Raw genomic sequence first — 23,485 nt, 5'->3', positions numbered from 1 at the left:
TGCAGCCCTCAACTGATGTTTATGTTGTCATTTTTTGTTTTGGCCTGAAGCTCCACCCTCCACCTATCTCCCAATCACCAAGTCAGTATTGTTTCTGAAGCTCCACCCTCCACCTATCTCCCAATCACCAAGTCAGTATTGTTTCTGAAGCTCCACCCTCCACCTATCTCCCAATCACCAAGTCAGTATTGTTTCTGAAGCTCCACCCTCCACCTATCTCCCAATCACCAAGTCAGTATTGTTTCTGAAGCTCCACCCTCCACCTATCTCCCAATCACCAAGTCAGTATTGTTTCGGCATCCGGGTTGCCAGCTCGGCTCTAATTATGGCAGCCATGGCATCCTACGTTCCTGCTGCATTCTGCAGCCTACCTGGCAACCTCTGGTCGGGGGGAGGAGGGGGAGGGGACACGCCGCTCAACAATATTTTGAAAGTGACTGCAGTACCAGTTTTGGACATTTCTTACAGACGGCTCCTTTAATATCAACAAAAGCGAAATTTTATGTTTATATCAGACTGATGAACAACTTATGTTTGATATCCCTGTCAAACAAACTGTTAAATATCTAGGAATCCAAATTACAAAAGCTATGGAGCTTAGACAATAACTTAATTTTCTCCCAAAAATTAAAAAAAACTAAGGCAATTTTGAATATGTGGCTGAAGAGAGACCTCTCCATCTTTGGGAGGGTATTATTATTATTATTATTGTTATTATTATTATTATTATTATTATTATCAAAGGCGGTTTGTATATCCTGCTCTGTCACTTTTTCTTAATGATGCAATCTGTAAGGAAATCAATAGATTATTTATCAATTTTGTTTGGAAGAACAGACACCACAACTTAAAGAAAGAAATCCCTGAGTTAGAGAGAGCAGAAGGGGGTTTGGAAATGTAGAATTTCTTTCATTTAAATTCCACCTTTAAAGTTAAATGGCTTAAAAGATGTTTGGAAGTACTAGAGTCGCTATGGAACTGGAGCTGCAACTTCACAATTTCTAAATTACCACTGAAACTTTCAAAGTTTTATCAACAGGCTTTACTCTCCTGGAAATAATTTTATTTCCACAACTTTTCTCCACACAAAGAAATACTCTGGAACAATGGGCATATTACTAGAAACAACAGAAGTGTATATAAAGAGAGCTGGATTGAGAGGGACAGAATCTTTTTGGTGGCTTGTTTGACGATAATGGAATTATTTATAGTCATGAAGACTTGTTAAAAGCTAAAACCTTTTCAGTCAAATACAGAGAGTTTGTTTCCATTGTAAAGGCTATTCCCATTGGTATGATTAGATTAATGAATATCACAAGTTATTATAATGTTATTGTTCAGACACCTTGTTTAAAGTTTGAAGGGATTGGCTTAAAAACAGAAAATGTACAAACGAACATATAAGGAAATCATTACAGAGACATAATAAGATTTCACCCAGAGGGAAGTTTTTTTGGGATTCACAGTTGCTCGGTATAAACTGGCCCAAGACATGGCTGTGTCCCTCTCAAGTTTGTATTTCAAATAAAATTAGAGAGGTTCATTTAAAAAAATTGTAACAAGTTAATTTCTAGGTTTGCTGAAGTGGATGAAAAGTGCACTTTTTGTGGAGATGAGCCAGAGATGATTCTACATTTGTTTTGTGTTGGCCCATCGTCAACTGTATTTTGGAGGAACATGGAAAAATGTATCTGATAAAACTGGACAGTCCATCACAATCACACCCAAAGATATTATCTCCAAATTTGAATGTGATGACAAACCAATATGCTTTATAACAAATCTTATGCTTCTAAATTTCATATTCATAAGATGAAGTTCTCTAAGTCCCTTCCAAACTTTGATATATTTACAGTGGAATTAAACTTTTATATAAACACTTTAGAGCTAATGTCAAATAAGAAAAGTGAACGAACACTGCTGTACTTTAATAGCTTACTTTCAGTAGCTCCAGAATAAGGAAATATGTTGTGCCTTATTTTATTTTAATTTATATGTTTTCTTATGTTTTTATATTTGTTTTATCCAATTGTAAATATCTACACTGAGAAAGATTTTATTTTACATACAAAATTAACGTCTGTATGCCTTCATGGGGGGGTCTATGGGGGGCTCATAGCGCCCCCCATAAACATCGCTGCTCTGGCGCTGCTGCGATACGTCAACGTCGCCGCCATATTGGATGTTCAAGACTGCGCTGTAAACTAATACAAGTAAATGGACTTATTGTCATAAAGCGCCTTTCTACAAAGAAATTTACGTTTTACGTCTCATTTATTCATTCACACACGCACTAATATACTTGGGAAACAGTTAGGCACCAAATATAATATATTTAATTTTCTCAGACGGCAAAAATAAGAACTTTATTGATCCCACATAGGAGTAATTCATGTTATATCAGCTATAGAGAACAAGGTAGTGCCGAAAAACAATATATATCCCCCTCACAAAAATAGAGACATATTTTTTCATCAACAAAACAAATATAAACATTTTCAAATAACAAAATAACATATTTGAACCATTTTTCAGACAATAAAATAACATTTGAACCATTTTTCAGACAATAAAATGTAATATAATGTATACAAATGTAAATTATGCTTTGTTGATGAGAGAATATGTTTCTCTATTTTTCTTATTTTTGCGAGGGGGGATATATATTGTTTTTCGGCACTACCTTGTTCTCTATAGCTGATATAACATGAATTACTCCTATGTGGGATCAATAAAGTTCTTATTTTTGCCGTCTGAGAAAATTAAATATATGTGGTGCCTAACTGTTTCCCAAGTATATTAGTGCGTGTGTGAGTGAATAAATGAGACGTAAAACGTACATTTTTTTGTAGAAAGGCGCTTTATGAACATAAGTCCATTTACTTGTATTAGTTTACAGCGCAGTCTTGCCACATCCAATATGGCGGCGACGTTGACGTATCGCAGCAGCTCCATGGGGCGGATACGTGTGTATGTCATAACCGGTATGACGGCCACGTGCTTCCGGGCTGAGCGCAGAGTTATCAAACCGGTGGTCGCTGTTCCCGCCCCCGAGCTGAGGATCAGATCAGAGATCAGCTGTCACTCAACCGGTCTCCGGTAAGTCTCTCACTCCGGAGTCACGTGGTCTAGAAGGTTTCACCTCAGTCTGGACCCGGACCAGGACCAGGACCAGGACCAGGACCCGGACCAGGACCCGGACCAGGACCCGGACCCGGACCAGGACCCGGACCCGGACCAAGACCCAGACCTGGACCGGACTGAGCAGCACCTGAGAGCGTCACATAAACAGCTAGAGATCTGTCGTCAAGGTGAGTCACAATGTTTTCACAATGTTGTTATGACAAACGTGCAACATTCTTTCACTCATATATTTTTATAGTGTATATATATTTATATTTCCTGTTTCTTATTTTGTTTTTACATAGCCTTTTACATGTGTGCACTTTTATGGAGCTGCTGCTTTATCTCATTATATTATTATAATGACAATAAAGGCTTTCTATTCTATTCTATTCTATTCTATTCTATTCTATTCTATCTTGATGTTTCTGAATACACTGGACACCTTTAAAAACAAACACCTGCACTGTTTCCTCAACCTCTGATCGACTTCTGATCAACTAATGATCAACTTCTGATCAACTTCTGATCAACCTGAAACACCAAGATGTTACTGCAGATGTATCAGTTAAATCTCTGAATATATCAAAATGTGAAGGAGCTGCTGGTGGAGTTTACATGAACATCTACAACTGTTGTCTGGAGTTGTAGATGTTCATGTCTGTGTGAAAACTGCTCCACCTTTGTCTGGAGACATGAGTGTTGGTGGAGGTGGAGGTTCCTCCGTGGAGCTGCAGGAGGAACAGCTGCACCCTCAGATAAGCAAACCGTCTGTTCCTATCAGTTAACACAGCTCTCTAGCAGAAACACCCACACCAGCAGCGCCGCCAGCAGCTCCACCAGCAGCTCCACCACACCAGCAGCTCCACCAGCAGCTCCACCACACCAGCAGCTGCACCAGCAGCTCCACCACACCAGCAGCTCCACCAGCAGCTCCACCAGCAGCTCCACCACACCAGCAGCTCCACCAGCAGCTCCACCACACCAGCAGCTCCACCAGCAGCTCCACCACACCAGCAGCTCCACCACACCAGCAGCTCCACCACACCAGCAGCTCCGCCAGCAGCTCCACCAGCAGCTCCACCACACCAGCAGCTCCACCAGCAGCTCCACCAGCAGCTCCACCAGCAGCTCCACCAGCAGCTCCACCACACCAGCAGCTCACAGTCACAAGAATCACAATCACAATCATGTTTATTTGGCCAAGTCAGGTCAAACAAGACATGGAATTTGACTCGGTTATTTTCACTCACTGTACAGTAAATAGACAATAGACAAATGCCAGCTCTTATTAACATTTACAGGACTGACTCAGAAAATTAGAATATTGTGATAAAGTTCTTTATTTTCTGTAATGCAATTAAAAAAACAAAAATGTCATACATTCTGGATTCATTACAAATCAACTGAAATATTGCAAGCCTTTTATTATTTTAATATTGCTGATCATGGCTTACAGTTTAAGATTAAGATTCCCAGAATATTCGAATTGTTTGAGATAGGATATTTGAGTTTTCTTAAACTGTAAGCCATAATCAGCAATATTAAAATAATAAAAGGCTTGCAATATTTCAGTTGATTTGTAATGAATCCAGAATGTATGACATTTTTGCATTACAGAAAATAAAGAACTTTATCACAATATTCTAATTTTCTGAGACAGTCCTGTATACAATTTTCTTTTTAAAGTGAAAGGTGCAGCAGAATGTGGTAGTCATGGTTATTGAATGGTGCATTGTTACAGCATATGATTGTGTTATTATTAATTATTATTATTATTATTATTGCACAGTGGTTGATTACTCTGAGACTCTATAGCTGCGTCCGAACTTCCCCACTTCCACCCTAATGAGTAGCAAAAACAGTATGAGATTTTTTAGTGCGTCTGAAACATTAGTACGTACTCAATAGTATGTACTATCCATACTCATTCTGGAGAAATGTATTAGTGTGGATTGATGGACACTAGCTAAGCAGACACTTCCCACAATGCAATGCAGTGGTGTTTGGTTGCTAAGTGATACATACTGTATATGTCATATGTATAATATTAAGTATAATAATATTCATATATAATATTATAATATTGGTATATAATAATAATATTATTATTATATAATAGTAATATTATAATATTCATATATAATAATAATAATATATAACGTCATCTTGTTTGGGCCAGAATAAACGGGAAAGAGCGGAGCGGTGCTGATACTGCTGCTGTTACTATGGTAACAGCTGCTACTGCTGCTGTGACAGCAGTTGTTACCATGGTAACAACTGCTACTGTAGCAGCTGTTACCAAACATAACGTTCCTCAGTAAACAAACAAACACGCACACAGACGGGCTTCGGATCAAAACACGGGTTTATTAAACCACAAACAAACACTCACAGACCGGGGTCGGATCATTCATACGGGTTTTATTCCCCACTTCTCCAGCTAAATGCAGTTGTTGGCCAGCTCTCTGCGGTGCGATTCATTTTGTTGAGGAAAAAATATTAACTATTTGATTTGTAGCTGCAGAGGAAAAAAATAATCTCACGAGGAAAACAAAATATTGCTCACGCCTCGGAGCCTCTTCAGCATAATATAGCAGTCAAAAAAAAAGAAAAGAGAAGTAAGAGGGATACAAAACATGTACTGTATGTTGTACTATTATACTAATGTATTGAAACACATGGCGAGTCAAACATTTACCAAAGCAGCTGCCAAACACTCCTAAACAAGGTAGCCTAAGACGTGGGTTGTGCAGAACTGCGGCAGTAAATTCCTTATAAAGATTGGCGCTCCGACGAGGAGCTCCATTCTTTAGGAGGGATTTCATGTGGATCCAGACCGTTAATAATCATTATTTTCTCCATATACCGCTCCCTGGCTTCCTTGTTTAAGGTATCCCGGTAAATTCAAGTTCCTTTCCAGCAGTTTAACATCTTTTTTTTTGCGTTCCGTCTGTTCACTTGGTGAAACAGAAAAGCGTCCCGTCTTCTCTCAAAACAAATGCACGCGACGGGAGTTTTCCGGCAGTACGCGCTGGTGCTCATGGGAAACGTAGTGTTCTTTCTGGTAAAACACTACCGCTTTTGTCCAAAAGATGCCGCCAAACTCAGAAAAGCTGAAAGTTACATTGTGCTGCTTTAAACTCGACATTTCGATTTTTTTCTCAAAATTTTTACTTTTTTCTGGACTTTTTTTCTCAGCATTTTGACTTTTTTCACGACATTTCAACTTTTTTACTCAAAGTGCAAATGAAAAACAAAATCTTCCCCCAGTTCTAACTAATATAGAAACATGCAGCATGTGTTGTCTTCATTCTAAGGCTGATACAAGACTTTTCATTTTTTTGCAGATCCAGACATATTTGTTTTTTGTGTTTTTGGTCCTAATACGGCTCTAAAACATTTTGGGTTGCCGATCCCTGTCCTAAGTCCTGGTGTACACACATGTGGACATCTCTCGTGTTGTTGTCTCCTGCTCCTGGGTGAGAGCTCTGATCTTCCTGGATGTTTTTGTGTTGCAGTCGGCCAATGAGAACGGTAGCGGTCCTCGGGGGAGGGATCGGGGGTCTGGCTGCATCCTACTACCTCTGCAAGAGCCCCCAGGTTACCAAGGTAACACACGCACACCCGGGGCCTCATCAACTAAACGGGCGGCGCACAAAAAACCTGCCTACGCCACTTTCTACGCTCACGGTCGGATGTACGAAACGTGATTTGAACGTAGAAAGTTGCGGTCTTTCACGCACACATCATGTCTGGCGTACGCACTTTTCTGAGGTTTTGTCCGTTGGCGACACTCACTGGTGATGCAGTGAAGTGCAGAAAATGAGGAAACGTGACGTCAACAATAAGTTCACGACCATGAAGGACACGACAGTCCCCACATCACCAGATAAGTTACACAAGAGTGGAGCTGCAACAATCTCACACTGTGTCATAACTGCATGCGACGCGAGTGAGCATCAGCGACCAATTCCATTGCTTTATTTTCTATTGGACTGTCCTAACTGCACGTAGCGACGCAGCGCGCCGTTTTGAGCTGGACTTTTGTCCGACACCCTGCTTCTATTTTCTTCCTGTCGCTCACGTTGAAAGCCGGTAGAAAGTGCTGTAGGAAACAGTCATTTCAATACAAGAACCTCAATAAAGTGGCAGCTGCTGGAGGGAGATCGCCAGGGAGCTGGAAGGTTCTGATGAAATAATAAGATATAATAATAAGATAATATATTATAATAATATAATGGGATAATATTTCTTTCTGCCACTTTATTGAGGTTTTTGTAGTGAAATGAGGAGGAATCATAGAGATAACTTCTCATTTCAACTAACGGGATCAGCCGTTCCTCATCATGACTGTTTCCTACAGCGCTTTAACCGGCTTTCAACGCGAGCGACAGGAAGAAAATAAAAGAACATTTAAATATCACAATATCAAGCTTGTTTTATGTTTAGAAAGTACAAACGTAGGAAGATTAAGGGCCTGATTTACTAAAGGTTTGCGTGTGTAAAAACGTGTGCAAACTTGACAGCACCCGCAAACCAAAGTGCCAGCTGATCTACTAACAGCGTGCAAAGAGGACTGCGTCTCTTGCTCTTGCTTATTAATCACAAAACACAGGTTAAACATCATGACCAAATCCGCTCCGACCCGGTGTGTCTGTGATCAGCGCAGACAGACTGCAGTGAAGCCTGAATTATGGTTCCGCGTTAAATCGACGGCGTAGGCTCGCGGTGCGGTGTGCGTCGCCGCGTACCTTACGCCGTCGTTTCTGCGTTGGTGTGACGCGGAACCATAAATCAGCCAATCAGGGAGCAAGGGGTTGGGGGAGCTGGGTTGATGTTGATCCACGGACAAAACTTGTTAAGGAGCATCAAACTCACTCTTATCTATGCGGAAATAACGCTAAAATATAAAGAAGGCTTCCCAAAGTGTGATCTATGGTGAAATAGGAAAATTAAGATGTGCAACTCTTCTAAAGGTGACACATGCATTTAATTGACTTCATGGCGCCAGCCTTGGCGTTTATTATTACGCAAATGTGGAATGTTTGGGTCCGTCTAATTTCGTCAAATTAAATTTGGAGATTCACCGTTCACATTTTTATGTGTAAGCGTTGTATGAGAGAGAGATGGAGAGGGCGAGGGAGGGGAGGGAGACGTGGCCTGTACGTCGTTGCTTTTAGTTTTTTTGCAGTTTGGGTGCACAATACACTTGTGTGTGTGTGTATTAAAAAGAGATTTTGCAGTACGTTGTGTAATTGAAACTGGTTTGCTGTGATCGTTGATGGCAAACTCATATTAAGCATTTACATCGCTGGTTATTATGTGCCCCCCAATTAGATCTGTTCTGCCGCCAACTCTGTTTTAACCTCATCTGCCGTTCTTTTTGTCTTATAACTGCATTTATTCTATCGCAGGTTTTCTCCGATATTGCGTTTCTTTTGGTAATGTTTAAATTTCTTTGCTGTAGTTCATGAATGTGTTTATTTGCCTCTTCCACTAATATTTGTAACTCCACCGCGTCAAATTTCATTTTGCGCTTGCGACTATATCCTGCTTTCCATCCAGACTCTCCATGGCGCAAAGTTTGCACTCGCAAAGCGTAAGACGCGCAACACCTCATTTAAATACTGAGGTTTGCACCTGTTATCAATTGCGCACGCAATCTTAGTTGATCACCCGCAAACCACACAACAACAGCACGCGCAAACTTTTCCAGTGCACACGCAATTTAGTACTCTTTATTTAGGATCTTAGTAAATCGGGCCCTAAAAGTACTCACCCATCTTTTACTTGTCTTTTTACTCTTTTAGGAGTTATTTTAGGAGTTACTTTCAGGAGTGCAGGGGCGGGTAGTGCGGTGAGAATAGGCTGATTTATGGTTCAGCGTAAAAAAGACGGCGTAGGGTACTCGACGACACGCACAGTTCGGCGCGCGTCGCCGCGTACCCTGCGCCGTAGGCTCTGCGTTGGTGTAACGCGGAACCATAAATCAGCCTTTTAAAAAGCGAGTTTCAGCTGTCAATCAAAATAACGTGGGGGCCCATAACGCTTTCAGTGTGGACAGAGAGCGTCCGATGCCACTCAGTGCGACGAGATAGTCGGACACTCGCGTGCAGTTAGGACAGGCTGTCACAATCAACCACATGATCTGATCATACAACTAAAGGCAGGAGCTCAACAATGGAACCCTTCAAATCACAATGGCAGCTTTGGCTCCGTTAGAGGAATCTGCTGATGATCAGATCACACCGACCTGCTGGTCCAGGACTAAGACTGGACCATCAGCTGGTTTAGGTACCAAGAGGATCTTCTGGATCTCTGTCCTGAACTGGACTGGGACTAATGGTGCTTTTCCACTAGTACCTACTCAGCCCGACTCGACTCCACTCGCCCTCGTTTCTTTTCAATACCCAGATCAGAAGTAGGAGGTTGGAGAAGCTGCTGTGACGTATTTGATTGTGTATCTAAACAAAGAAGACAACAACACTAAAGATGTAGAACCTGGAGGAGATGATAGATGTGCTGCTGGATCTGTGGCTTGTGTTTGATATCAAGTTAAAAACTGAGAGTGAGAGAAGCTTCAAACGGCTACGCTTTTTTTGTTAGTTTGTCGCTGCTGAAAAGTCATCTGGAGCCGTGAGCAGCTATGAAGAGACAGAGATCCTGGTAGATCTGGTCGTTCCTTATCTCCGTCTAGATCCCTTTTTAATTCTCTCCTCAGCACCAGGTTTATGAACATCTGCACCTCAGAGTTGGATCATGAAACAGACTTTTGCTGCCGTTGCTGGTTGAATAAAATGAACAAGAATCCGTCAGAGTCTCTTTCTCTGATTTCCTCCTCCTGACTCAGACGTCTGACTCCAACCCCCCGACCAATCGGTGGCCTGTAGTGTGATGATGTCAGATACAGCCGACTCAGCAGCTTAGAACCTCGGCAGAATAGTTACAGAAAAGTATCTACTCTGCACGTTAGACCCCTAGTGGAAAAGAACCAAACTGAGTCGAGGCGAGTCGGGCTGAGTAAGTTCTAGTGGAAAAGCTCCATGTGTGTTGGGTCCACACTGTGTTCTGTCCATGTTTGGTCCTCAGACTGTTTCATTAATGCTGCCTTTGGACTAAATCACCAATACAATACAATAATAATAGAAGTGTAGAATCGGTTCTTTAATTTCCTTACAAGCGCTTACTTCCCTGCAGCAGTGGTTCTGGTTCTGGATCAGGGGTCGGCAACCCTCTTTAGCGCCTAGTGCCCTAGTGGCTCCCTGGAGCTTTTTCAAAAATGTTTGACCTTTTTTTTCCTTTTTTTCATCTTTTTTTCTCCCTTTTTTTCCCTTTTTTCCCCTTTTTTCTTCTTTTTTTCTTTCATTTTTCTTTTTTCTTCTTTTTTTCTTTTTTCTTTTTTTTTCTATTTTTTTCTTCCTTTTTCCTTTTTTAATCTCAACATTTTGACTTTTTTCTCTGCATTTTGCCTTTCAGCATTTGTCTTCATTCTAAGGCTTATACAAGACTTTTCATTTTTTGCGGCTCCAGACATATTTGTTTTTTGTGTTTTTGGTCCAATATGGCTTTTTCTGGGTTGCCGACCCCTGGAATAGATGTTGCGGTTCTGAAAAGGTTCCCTCTGTCTGTGAATAAATGAAGGTCCCTGGTGTGTGTTGACTGCTCCTCTCTGAACCAGGTGATTCTGGTGGAGTCCAGCAGTCGTTTCGGGGGCTGGCTCTGGTCCACCAGGAGATCAGACGGAGCCGTGTTTGAACATGGACCCAGAGGGATCAGACCGGCGGGGGCGGTGGGACAGAACACCCTCAACATGGTGGGTACAGCACAGAACCAGGAGGAGGAATGTGTTCTCTCTATTTCTACTATGTTCTGGCTGTGTTCATGTCGTGTTCTCACTATGTTATTGTTGTGTTCTCACCAGGGTTGTTTCTGGCACCCTCTTTAGATTTAGTCTTCTCAGGGTGCTTTCATACGACGGAGTATTAGGGCCAAACTAAGAAAAAAAAAAAAGAAATTACGAGAATAAAGTCATAATAATATGAGAATAAAGTCGTAAAATTACGAGAATAAATTCATAATATTAAGAGAATAAAGTCGTAATATTTTGAGAATAAAGTCGTAATATTATGAGAATAAAGTCGTAAAATTGTTTAATTCTGAATTATTTAATCTGGAATAATTCATTCCAAATTAAGAAACATCACGTAACCGTGGCCAAGGATAGGTTGCAGCACTATTACTGATATTTTAACATTTTTGACAGAAATGTCATGCATTTGGAACGTCAATTCAATTTAATTCAATTTTATTTATATAGCGTCTAATACAACAGATGTTGTCTCTAGACGCTTTCCAGAGACCCAGACCCCCGAGCAAAAACGTCTGACCCACTAACATTTTCATCTAGTCTTGTTATGTTTCAGTAATTAAAGAGCCGTTAAGAGATGTTAAGCTCGTCACCGTCTCATTATCATCATGAAAAAAAGGTGCGTCAACGAAATAATTTCGTCATCGTTGAAGAAAACAACACTGGTTCTCACAACATTATTGTTGTGTTCTCATTACGTTCTTGTTGTTTTTTAGAGCACAAGGCTCTAAAACATCTAGCTCCGGCCCTGAAGCTTGTCGGAGCTGCTGAGCTCTGTGCAGAAGGAACCAGGAACCTGCAGGGTGTACTAACTGTGTTACCAGAGTGACGTGGTGCGTGTGTGTCTGCAGGTGGAGGACCTGGGTCTGGAGGGGGAGCTCCTCCCCGTCTCCTACAGCCACGTGGCCTCCAAAAACAGATACCTGTACGTGAACAAACAGCTGCACAAGATGCCTTCAGGAATGGGGTGAGGAGAGGAAGCCGGTGTGAGAAGATCCAGCAGAGCTTCTCCTCCTGACTCTAACCCTCCTCTGATTCCCCCCCCTGTGGTCAGGGGCCTCCTGCGGACGGTCCCGCCCTTCTCCCGCCCCCTCCTGCTGAGCATCGCCACGGAGATCCTGGGGAGAAGAGGAAAAGAGGAGGACGAGTCCATCCACTCGTTTGTCTCCAGGAGGCTGGGGACGGAGGTGAGAGCAGCTGTAGGTGGAGGGAATAGCAGTGCTGCCACCCAGGGACCAGGAGTGGAACGTAGCAGAGCCCCGGGGGAGGGGGGGGCATGTGACCGGGGGCATGTGACCGGGGCGTGGCATGTGACAGGGGGGGTGGAGGAATTTCCTAATCTTTGCAATATTACGGAAATGGAAAAATGCGATTTTTTTTTTTTTTTAATAAAACTTTTTATTTAGTATTTTCTACGGTGGCTGAGACCCGCCATTGCTGAAAATAAAAGTAACGCTGCAAACAGAAACAAACGCCGCTGCAAATAAAATAAACGCTTAGCAAATAAAATAAACGCTGCCGCAAATAAAAGAAACACTGAAAATATAAAGAAACCCCGCTGAAAATAAAATAAAAAAAACGACGCAAATAAAAAAGCCACAACGGAAGTGAATTACCGGGGACTATTTTTGCTGATGCACCGGTAACACATTAAAAATGACACGTAGCGACGTTGAACACTAACCTTTTCACTTATTTTCTCGTTCGTTGTTCTTCTTATTCCTCGCTCTTCTTATTTCTTCCTTTTCACTTACGTCCTCTTCGTCTTCTTCTTCTCCTCTCACGTAAAAAACACTGGTGCATCAGCAAAAATAGTCCCCGGTAATTCACTTCCGTTGTGGCTTTTTTATTTGCGTTTTTTTTTTCTTTCTTTTTTGTTTCTTTATATTTGCTGCGTTTCTTTAATTTTCAGCAATGGCGGGTCTCGGCCACCGTAATTTTCAGCTTATACAACAAACAAACAGTCAAACAGACAGAAACATGGGGCTCCTATGTAGATGATGTTATGTCATGACAATGTCCAATCAGCTCAAGTGACCTGATTAACTGATAGCGTCCTCTATTCCTCCAGTAAAGGCATACAGTACCATTTCACCCATTTCCTGTGGAAGATCGCTCCTTTGGACCTCAAACAGAAAGTCATCTTCTCCATAGCATATATTTCTCTAACTCTGTCCATCCACTGATTAAGACCTGGGGTCTCAGGTTTATACCAGTTCTTGGTGATTGTCTTTTTACAGGCCATTAGCAATATTTTGCACATTCTTCCAGGACTTCCTTCTTCTTCCTTCTTAATCACATCATCTGTCAAATCACAGAAATACAGAACTTTAACATCATTAGAAATCTTATATCCCAAAATCTCTCCCACAGTGGAACAGTGAAAGTTTTTGGACATAACCAGAAGATATGAAGGTGATCAGGGTTTCAGTTTCCGCACTGTTTCTGTGATTGAGAAAGTTTACTCTTAATATGTGGTGTGACAAAGAAGCGGATCAAATTTTTCCAACCAAATATTCTCCACTTCTTTGAACTTTGAACTTCTTTGAACGCCAATCCTCCTGCGACATTTCTATGTTTAGTTCTTTCTCTGGAAAAAGGCTATTTTACAAACCTGATTAACATATGGTTTAAACGACAAATCCTGATTGAAAACAACACCAAGGTTTCTCACAGTTGCACTGGAAGCCATCACAACACCATCTAATCCCTTCCTAAGATGCTCTGGACCAAGAATGATAACCTCTGTTTTATCTGAATTTAGAAGCAAGAAATTTCTGGACATCCAGTCCTTGGTGTCCCTAAGACATGCCTGAAGTTTAACTAACGGTTCTGTCTCATCTGACTTCATAGACAAATAGAGCTGCGTATCATCAGCATAACAATGAAAGTGTATGCCGTGATTCTGGATTATACTTCCCAATGGCTGCATGTATTGTAGATGGATGATAGATGATGGGTGGATGATCATATATGCCACTGGGAGCTTCATTGATCAGAGGATTATTTCTTTGTCTAACGCAGGGGTCTGCAACCGAAAATGTTGAAAGAGCCGTATTGGACCAAAAACACAAAAAACAAATATGTCTGGAGCCGCAAAAAATGAAAAGTCTTGTATCAGCCTTAGAATGAAGGCGAAAGTCGAAATGTCGAGAAAAAAGTCGAAACGTTGAGAAAAAAGTTGAAATGTCGAGAAAAAAGTCGAAACGTTGAGATTAAAAAGAAAAGGAAAAAGGAAGAAAAAAAAGAAGAAAAAAAGGAAAAAAAAGGTCAAACATTTTTTAAAAGTGGCCGCGGGTTGCTGACCCCTGGTCTAACATCATAGCTGACGTTTGGACACCAGTACGGGGTTGCAGCTCCGCCACCAAAACTGAAACAACTTAGCAGCCGATAAGAACCGAAGCAGAGCCAGCGGTTCCGTGTTGGAGCGACGGAGGTGTGTGAGCTGCTGCTGATGCTCTTCTTCTGCTCCGTCCAGCTGGCAGACATCGCCATCGACTCTCTGTGCCGGGGCGTGTTCGCCGGGGACTGCAGGACGCTGAGCGTCCGCTCCTGTTTCCCTGTCCTCTACAACGCCGAGCAGCAGAGAGGATCCCTGACGCTGGGCTTCCTGCTGGGATCAGGTACCAGTACCAGGCCCATCCAGTACTCCAGTTGTAAAATAAAATCAGGGGGGTGGTGGATTTTATCATATGGGGACAGATAATTTGTGCTGATTACTAATAATATAATATATTACAAATAATAGCAGTGACCAAAACAGCTGCAGAAATACTGCAGGAATGACATAGCAGCAGTTAAATGCAGCCTTCTGTAAGCTTTAAATATCCACTGGGCTTACATCAAATACATCAAAACACAACAATAAAAAACACTTTTCTGAACTTATCAATATGACTCTGTCCTTCACAGGATAAGTTACATGGATCACTGCAAAAACTCACAATCTTAACAAGAATATGTGTCTTATTTTAGTTAAAATGTCTCATTTTAGTAAAAAAAATCTCATTACACTTAAAACAAGACTCATCACTGGAAAAAACAACAATTTTCACCTGTTTCAAGTAGATTTTCACTTGAAATAAGTAGAAAAATCTGCCAGTGGAACACGATTGTTTTGCTTGTAATAAGAAGATAAATCTTGTCCCACTGGCAGATTTTCCTACTTATTTCAAGTGAAAATTTACTTGAAACAGGTGAAAATTGTCAAATAAGTTATTTTTCTGGTGTTATTTTTCTGGTGTTGTCTCTAAATGTTGAAATAGCAGTAAAACCACATTCATTGATGAAATGACATAAGGGATGGAAAGAGGGGATGGGAGTTTTACAGGGGGATGATTTGGACCGTTTTTATTTCAGGGGGATGCCACCCCCCCTCATCCCCCCTCAACTCCAGTACTGATCCCATCTATCATGTCCATTAAAAACCAGATGTAATACTTTGTAAATCTGTTTTATTTGCGGTAAAACATAGAAAATAAATCAACAGCTGACTCGTTGTTAATTGGACGGCAGGAACAAGTCTCTAAAACTTGGGACGTGGCAACAAAACAAAGAAGGGGAGGCCCGGAGGAACATGTACGACTAATGACATGAATGAGATCATTGGTGACCTTCACCAGCAGCTTCTGTGCTATGAGGCTCTAAATCCTGACTGAAACTTTCCAAGCACATTATTTCTGTGAATCATTACAGAGTTGAGCCATAACTTTTATTTCCAGAGTCTCTGGATAGATGTGTGTTGTGGTGCATCGTTGTCTTCCCTGGTGGACAAACATCGTTGGTAGGACTTAAAAGTTTGGATGACCCGGGCCGCTCGGGGGCACAGTGGGTTAAGCAAGCTGCTCATATACTGATGCTAGTGGTTGCAGGTTCAAATCCCAGCCTGCACACCTTTGCTGCATGTCGTCACCATTATCTCTCCTTCCTGTCTGCAACCTGAATAAAGGGCCACTAGAGCCCAAAAAAAGTATGGATAACCCGCTGTATGACTGAATAAAGCCTGATTTAAGGTTCAGCGTTAAACCGACGCAGAGCCTACGCCGTTGCCGTGACGCCGTCGTGAACCTTCGGACTTCTCCGTCACTCCATTTCTCTGCGGTTCAAAACCCCCCCAGAGCACTAGAGGGTTGTGTTCTTTTCCGGAGGAAAGAAAAGGCGATTCATGCTGGAAAACCCTCCAATTATATCTCACTTGATCTCAACTTGACATTCTATGGAAAAGCTATGTAACCTTGCACCTCAGTGGCACTTAAACACTCCCATCTTTAATCATTTTAGTCTACCAATTGGGGGTAGACCCATTCAATTCCCACAATGGAGAGATCAGGGAATTCATCTACTTGGTGATATCTATGATGAAAACGGCCTGCGCACATTTCAAGATATGAAATTTAGTTTTTACAGTACAGTACAGTAATTTACAGGACACACACATTTTATTGTTATCGTCGTCTCTAGTTGATTCTTTATTTAGCTTCTGGCTTTTCCGGTCACAGTGAACAACGGCGACCGAGAGAGAACCGGAACTGGAAATGCGTTGCTACCAAGCAAACCAATCCCAGCCCTCTCGGTCTGCGTTGGGTCTGCGTCTCCTCCACATGTAGTTCCATTTTTTGGGAGGTGCACGTCAGGCTACGCCGTAGGATACGGAGAGACTCCCGTGTAGCCGCGTACCTTACGGTACGCGGCTACACGGGAGTCTCGCGCCCAGTTCAAGGTTTAACGCAGAACCATAATTCAGCCTTAGGTCGTCTCCATGGTGTTTGTTTTTTCTGTTCATTCACTTCCTCTGCTGCAGAGTAATAGTTGATGTGTTGTCATGGAAACCCCTCAGGTCCACCTACCAGCGTGTCTCCTGGACCGTTGGCTCAGAGGTCCAGGCAGGAGTCGTGGGCCCAGTGGTCCCTGAAGACGGGAGTGGAAGCTCTGGCCGAGTCCATCACTGAGTTCCTGCAGCGGAGCGGCCGGGCCGAGCTGCACAGAGACGCCGTCATCACCGGGATCAACCCCTCACACTCCGGGTGGAAGGTGAGTGACGAGCTGGACAAAACCTTTACACAAACCTCAACTGTTATAGCCCAGTTTACACGTAGAAAAACGGTGGTGTTTTCATGCGTTTTGGCCGTTCGTTTACACCAAAATGAAGCTCAAAGTCTCCAAAAACCATCATTTCTGAAAACAAAGTGGAGATTTGTAAAACTCTGTCTTCACGTTTGCTTGTAAACAGAGGGAAACGGACATTTAGGCTTCAGAACGTCACATTATGAGACAGAAACGTCACCAGCGTCATGAGTGCGACCTGTGTTTACAATTTGTTTGGCCACCGTCAATATTTTCTTGTATTTTACCTGTTTTATATTCTAAAGTCACATTTAAAAGTAACTCCACTTCTCTGTCACTCCAAACCAAAGACTCTGGTTCATCTTGGAAGTAACTGGAAGTTACTCGTGTCATTTGTTGATGTTTTTTTCCAGGATTCTGATTGGCTAGCATGACTTTATCTTCTCGTTACACTGCCCCCTACAGGTTTGGCTGATCATAACACCATAACAGATATTTATGCGGGTTTGTGTAAATGATGGTATTTTTCAAAACGTAGAGGGAGAAATATCAGTTTTTGTAAATACTGAGTAGTACGTCCAACTTAATGCACACTACTGATATTTACTCAAAAGTGTGCCAAACTTAAGTGTATTTTTTGAGTATATACTGTTCAGTCTGGCATTTACACCTCCTGAGTGATCAGAGAGCAGAGAATAACTTCATTCACTTTGTGTGTCCAGATTAATTTGGAGGATGGAGTGATCTCAGCCGACCACATCATCTCTGCTCTACCAGCTAAAGGTCAGTGGGTGTTTCCAGAACACCTTCATCATTCACTGTTTGATAGCTGGTTTAGCACGCTGACCAAGATGATCCCAGGTTTTAGATAAATGATGGATCCAGAAGGTGGGGAGTGTGTGACGGTTGGTTCTGATGGTTGGTTCTGACGGTTGGTTCTGTTGCAGCCCTGTCGTCCGTCCTCCCTCCCTCCTGTCACACTCTGGTCCAGCAGCTGCAGGAAATCTCCTCGGCAACGGTTGCCGTGGTGAATCTGGAGTATGACGGTTCTGTCCTGCCGGTATCGGTGAGACCCGAGACCACACATCAGAAAACTGTCACTCACGTTGCAGCTCCACCAACAAACACGTGCAGCACCGGGGATCAAACCAGGGTTGAACCTGCAGACAATCATGTTCCTGCTTTTCCTGGTTGTTGTTAAAGTCATGAGCGTGTGATGAAGCTTCAGCAGGGGAGTAGGGGAACTGGAGGAGTCTCTGTTCTCCAGCTGTAATGAGCTGCCCCACTACTTTATTGATATTATTAAAGGGAGTAAATGATTGTGTTAAACACTCGGTTTTACATCTAAACTGGAACCAGGATTCACTTTCACCTCTGTGACACCACCAACATAACTGGACACACATTCATCCCTCAGCAGTAAAACCTTTAACTGGAACTAACCTTTACTAACACTAACTAGAACTAACCTTTACTAACACTAACTAGAACTAACCTTTACTAACACTAACTAGAACTAACCTTTACTAACACTAACTAGAACTAACCTTTACTAACACTAACTAGAACTAACCTTTACTAACACTAACTAGAACTAACCTTTACTAACAGTAACTAAACTGTTAACAGTTAGTGTAGTTATATAAACTAACTTTACTAATATTAACTAGAACTAACCTTTACTAACAGTAACTAAACTGTTAACAGTTAGTGTAGTTATATAAACTAACTTTACTAATATTAACTAGAACTAACCTTTACTAAAGCTTACTATACTGTTAACAGTTAGTGTAGTTAACTAAACTAACCTTAATAAAATTAACTATAACCAATCTTTACTAACCTTGACTTATGCTTTGACATTTATTTGACTTTAACTTACCTATACTAACTATACTAACTGTCACTCTGCCACACATACATTAATTAAATGGATTTATTTATCAGTCCAAATATTCCATATTCCAATCATTCCCCCAATAAATCATGTAACTTTAGGCAGCATTTAGTTTCCCCAGTTAACCTGAACCAGGTTGATTTCTTTCTTAAAACGGTTACTTTGACCTGGTTGGTAGATGTTTTCATCTGCTAGTCTTTGGACCAATCCCAATACACCCCCTACTTTCTACCACTAGCCCTAAAAATGAAGCCACAAACTTTAGGGTCCTTATAATCTTCCTTAGGGATTGGGACACCACTTGCTACGTCACTGCGTGGTTTACGTTCAGGTACGTAAGCGACTGCGTAGTTACGTTTGCACAAACGTCACACCATATCAGGAAGCCCAGAGATAAAAGCTGTTTTAACTTCAGCTGTAGTGCTGTTAATATGACACTTTATTAAGTTTTAATATTTTTTCAGGTGTAAAAGTAACCGTTAAGATCCCCAACCTGGGCTCAGTTTATCCAAATAACGCCTGTTAAGAAATTTGATCCGATGTTTTCGGGGATGAGAAGAGCCGCCGGCTCGGGAGCTGATTTATGGTTCCGCGTAAATCGACTCAGAGCCTACGGCGTAGGTTACGGCGTACGGTGCGCGTCGCCGAGTAACCTACGGCGTAGGCTCTGCGTTGGTGTAACACTGAACCATAAATCAGCCTTTATTCTGAAGAGATCTGAAAAGACTTTCCAACAATGAGCAAGCGAGTGATTATATACATTCACTGAGTGAATATTATGAAAGTAAAATATATATTTCTCACTAGAAATGTAATCAAAACACATTTTTATGCAGAAACTAACTCAAAATATTGATTTTATTCACTAAAAATGACAAATGTCCGCCATGTTTTTTTGTTTGATTCAGTCTGTAAATGATGACGTAAAGCATTCTGGGAAATTTTCTCTGGCCCTCGGTCGGTGAGTCAGCATCTGAAATCCCTCACTGTGAAGGGCTAGATTGATACACACTAGCCCTCGCTATGGCCACTAGCCCTACATGCAAAGAGGCTGAAAAGTAGGGCTAGGGGGGGATTGGGACTGGGACTTTGCAGTTGTGTAAATCAGTGTGTGTGTGTCTCTGTGTCTCCGTGTCCGTGTCCTTGTCCATGCAGGGTTTTGGTCACCTGGTTCCCTCCTGGGAGGACCAGGGCGTGCTGGGAGTGGTCTATGATTCCATTCCCTTCCCTGAACACGACCGAGCCGGAGACCCGTCCACCAGACTGACGGTACGTTCACACACTCCAACACCTGGAAATCACTCATGTGTGAAGGCCTGGGATTGGTTCAAATGTCAAGATCCATTCTATTACGATTCTTAAGATTCAGAATCCATCATAAAGATTCAATTCGATCCGATATTGATTTAGGTTAGTGTTATTAAAACTGTTTTTTGAGCTGTTGCATGAATTATATGACTGTAGGGGTGGGGTTCAGGTGGGCAGGGAGTGGGTCTTGTTTCCCGGCAGGTGAGTCTCACCTGTGTGTGTCTGTTCCAGGTGATGCTGGGGGGGGTCTGGTTCCAGGACGTGTTCGGGGACCCCAGGGCCGTCTCTGCCGAGTCTCTCCTGGCCAGGGCGGTGGACGCGGTGAGCTGCCACCTGGGGGTGACGGCCGCCCCCTCCTGGAGCCGGGTGGCTCTGCACCACGTAAGACCCTGAAACAGCAGGGGCCTCATTTATAAAGCTTGCATGCGTATCTTTAAGCCAACCCTGACCCTCGCGCACGAACATTTTGAAGATATGGGGAACTGGCGCGGTGGCTCAACACGTCTCATTCATCCTGACGCCTAACAGGCTGCAGGTGGTGCTGCGCATGCTCAGCAGGCTCATTTATATGCAGATACAGTCACCAAGTAGTTTGCATTCACCATTTATGGTATGAAGTGGGCATGTAGAGGGCGGGATATGAGGTGAATTCCCCTGCGCAACCTTCCAGCTGGACTGTGATTTATAAAGAGAACATTGCGTGCAAGTGTGCGTGCACACAGTTTTATAAATCCGGATTTTTTGTGCGCACGACATTTTAGGCTTTTGAGCGCACGTGCACTTTTCGTATGAATCCTACGCACTCTTTTATAAATGAGTCCCCAGCTAGTGTTTGTACGGAGGACGTGTTGAGACAGTGTTGACGCTCTTCTGTCCCCAGGACTGCATACCCCAGTACCACGTGGGACACGGACGCAGAGTCGGTCAGTACCAACTTCATATAAAAACCACGTTAGCTGAGCACTGCAGGAGCAGCCTCTGAAAGTGTGTGTGCACATGTGTGTGTGTCTTCCAGAGTCCATGCGGCGCTTCATCAGGGACAACAGCCTCTCTCTGTCTCTGGTGGGCTCCTCCTTCGACGGCGTGTCGGTGAACGACGTGATCTTCGCTGGACGCAGCGCCGTGGAGACGCTGGCCGGGACAACTACGTGACCTCAGCATGGAAATGTTAATTTAACCAAATTAAATGTGCTCAAGTCCTCTCTGTTATTTTTTTCTTCTTCTAAAAACGGACATTCAAACATTTTATGTGTCTTTGAAGGTTTTCTGTTCTCGGTAACGACAACACGTCCTATTTTTAACTTGTAAATAAAACCAAAGATCAGTGGTAGATTTTAATCTTTGCTTATGGTACTGTTGGTTTTTCTCTTTCTTCCTCGGCTTCAAACAAACTTGGAGGGGGGGGTTAAAAACTGGAGGGGACATGTCCCCAGTGGTGGTTGTGTTTCAACATTAATCTCAACATTTCGACTTTTTTCTCGAAGTGCACAATAAAAAAATCTTCCCCTCTCAAATACACTGCAAAAACTCAAAATCTTAACAAGAATATTTGTCTTATTTCTAGTTAAAATGTCTCATTTCTAGTCAAAAGAAATCTCATTACACTTAAAACAAGACACATCACTGGAAAAAACAACAATTTTCACCAGTTTCAAGTATTTGCTTGTAATGAGAAGATAAATCTTGTCCCACTGGTAGATTTTTCTACTTATTTCAAGTGAAACTTTACTTGAAACGGGTGAAAATTGTCAAATAAGTTATTTATCTGGTGATGACTCTTGTTTTAAGTGTAATGAGATTTTTTGACTAAAAATGAGACATTTTAACTAGAAATAACACAAATATTCCTGGTAAGATTTTGAGTTTTTGCAGTGAATTTTTTTCTCCTGCACGGAGAAAGTTGACTGTACTTTCAAAATGTATTATTCACATACAAAAAATGAAGTAGTTTATACAAAGACTAGTCCTTCTAGATCTACATAATAATCTCATGCAAAAAGTTGACTTTTTTTTTAAAAAGTAGATCAAGCACAATATTTGTATCAGTGAAGTTCACTCCCCATGGTAACAATATTTAAAAAAAAAAAGCACTGTGAGAACAACAGTATCAAAACAAGCCTTGTTTTCATCAGTGTTTCCACAGTCACTCGTAGTACACCGACCGCATAGACAGTTGCAACACAAAACAGAGAGCTGTTGTTGAAGCTGAGCGATGCAAAGGTGTGGTTATCGGCCCACAGAAAGCTGCTGGTGTTGTGCAGGCCCTGGTCAGCCAGCTGGACCAGGTGCATCACAACCATAACCTTATATCTGGGGATCTCAAGCTCCTTCACACGGCTTTTTATTATCTTGCAAAAATAAGGGAAGAATTATATTACTAAAGCAGAAAATCCAACGTATTTACAAAAAATGACAGTGCTTTTGTTATTGACCCCAGTGAGGGTTATTATCAGTTCTGGAGATGGCTGAACTTCATATTTCCCCTCTTAGAGGTGACTGGTAAGAACATCCCTCAGTATCTCTGTGGCAGCACTGACAGGGAAGCGTTTAAGAGGTCCTGTGGTCCAAAAAAACTAAATCAAGAAGAATAGTTCAAGAATGAGTAAGACTGGTCATCCAGTGTGACAGGGTAGGTAGTAGAAATAAAGAAAAATAAATCAATCCAGCACCGGGTAAACAAATAGTCCATGGGCCAGACCAGATATCAGAACCACTCAAGGTGACCAAACTTACCTATGATTTTTGAAAAGATCCATTTCTGTAGATTATATTCTGGTATGATAACCTTCCTGAGTGGCAGCTGGATCAGAGTTATCAGCTCATGAAGTTACCACCCCCTTCAGGTTAATTGATGATTCTAAATTGGGTATATTATACATTTCCTGAATCCTTATGGTCCTGTGAGTATTCACGTTATTGTATTTTTATTTTTTGTATTTTGTGTTTCTAATGTTGTTTATAAAACTAAGCTGGTTCCTTATCTCATTGTTATGTCCTTTATGTCGTGTATTTGCAGATAAAAAAGTTTGTGACATTAGTGGCTGTTATAGTTTCATAGGAGCCTAATGATGCTCTTCTAGTTTAAGGCTCACAATGACCGGTAACAATGATATAGTAGGGGTATATTATACATTTCCTGAATCCTTATGGTCCTGTGAGTATTCCAGTTTTTGTATTTTGTGTCTCTGTGGTTCCTAGATGACACAGGGATAAAAGATAGTATA

The 23,485-nt window shown here is 41.9% G+C and overlaps 1 protein-coding gene across 1 annotated transcript; it reads left to right on the top strand.

The window, feature by feature from the left end:
* The first annotated feature begins 3,020 nt into the window (after positions 1-3,020).
* On the top strand, positions 3,021-21,604 carry LOC133424565 (protoporphyrinogen oxidase-like). Its single transcript, XM_061715241.1, has 13 exons — positions 3,021-3,311; positions 6,645-6,735; positions 10,805-10,939; positions 11,845-11,960; positions 12,048-12,180; positions 14,472-14,616; positions 16,830-17,023; positions 17,779-17,839; positions 18,004-18,122; positions 20,109-20,222; positions 20,493-20,642; positions 21,142-21,184; positions 21,277-21,604. The coding sequence occupies exons 2-13, from the start codon at positions 6,652-6,654 to the stop codon at positions 21,411-21,413; spliced, it is 1,431 nt and encodes a 476-aa protein (XP_061571225.1). The 5' UTR covers positions 3,021-3,311; positions 6,645-6,651; the 3' UTR covers positions 21,414-21,604.
* Positions 21,605-23,485: the final 1,881 nt, after the last annotated feature.

The sequence above is a fragment of the Cololabis saira genome, chromosome 3 (assembly GCF_033807715.1).
Source record: "Cololabis saira isolate AMF1-May2022 chromosome 3, fColSai1.1, whole genome shotgun sequence".
NCBI lineage: Eukaryota > Metazoa > Chordata > Actinopteri > Beloniformes > Belonidae > Cololabis > Cololabis saira.
The sequence above is the reverse complement of the archived record's forward strand: the minus strand, read 5'-3'. Positions and strand labels throughout refer to the sequence as shown.

What these genes read in the sequence shown, in the direction of transcription:
- LOC133424565 (XM_061715241.1), top strand. Translation starts at nt 6,652, where the DNA reads ATGAGAACGGTAGCGGTCCTCGGGGGAGGGATCGGGGGTCTGGCTGCA. An exon ending in CTCTGCTCTACCAGCTAAAG is followed by an intron (nt 17,840 to 18,003) that starts GTCAGTGGGTGT and finishes GTTCTGTTGCAG; the next exon opens with CCCTGTCGTCCGTCCTCCCT. An exon ending in GCCGGGTGGCTCTGCACCAC is followed by an intron (nt 20,643 to 21,141) that starts GTAAGACCCTGA and finishes TTCTGTCCCCAG; the next exon opens with GACTGCATACCCCAGTACCA.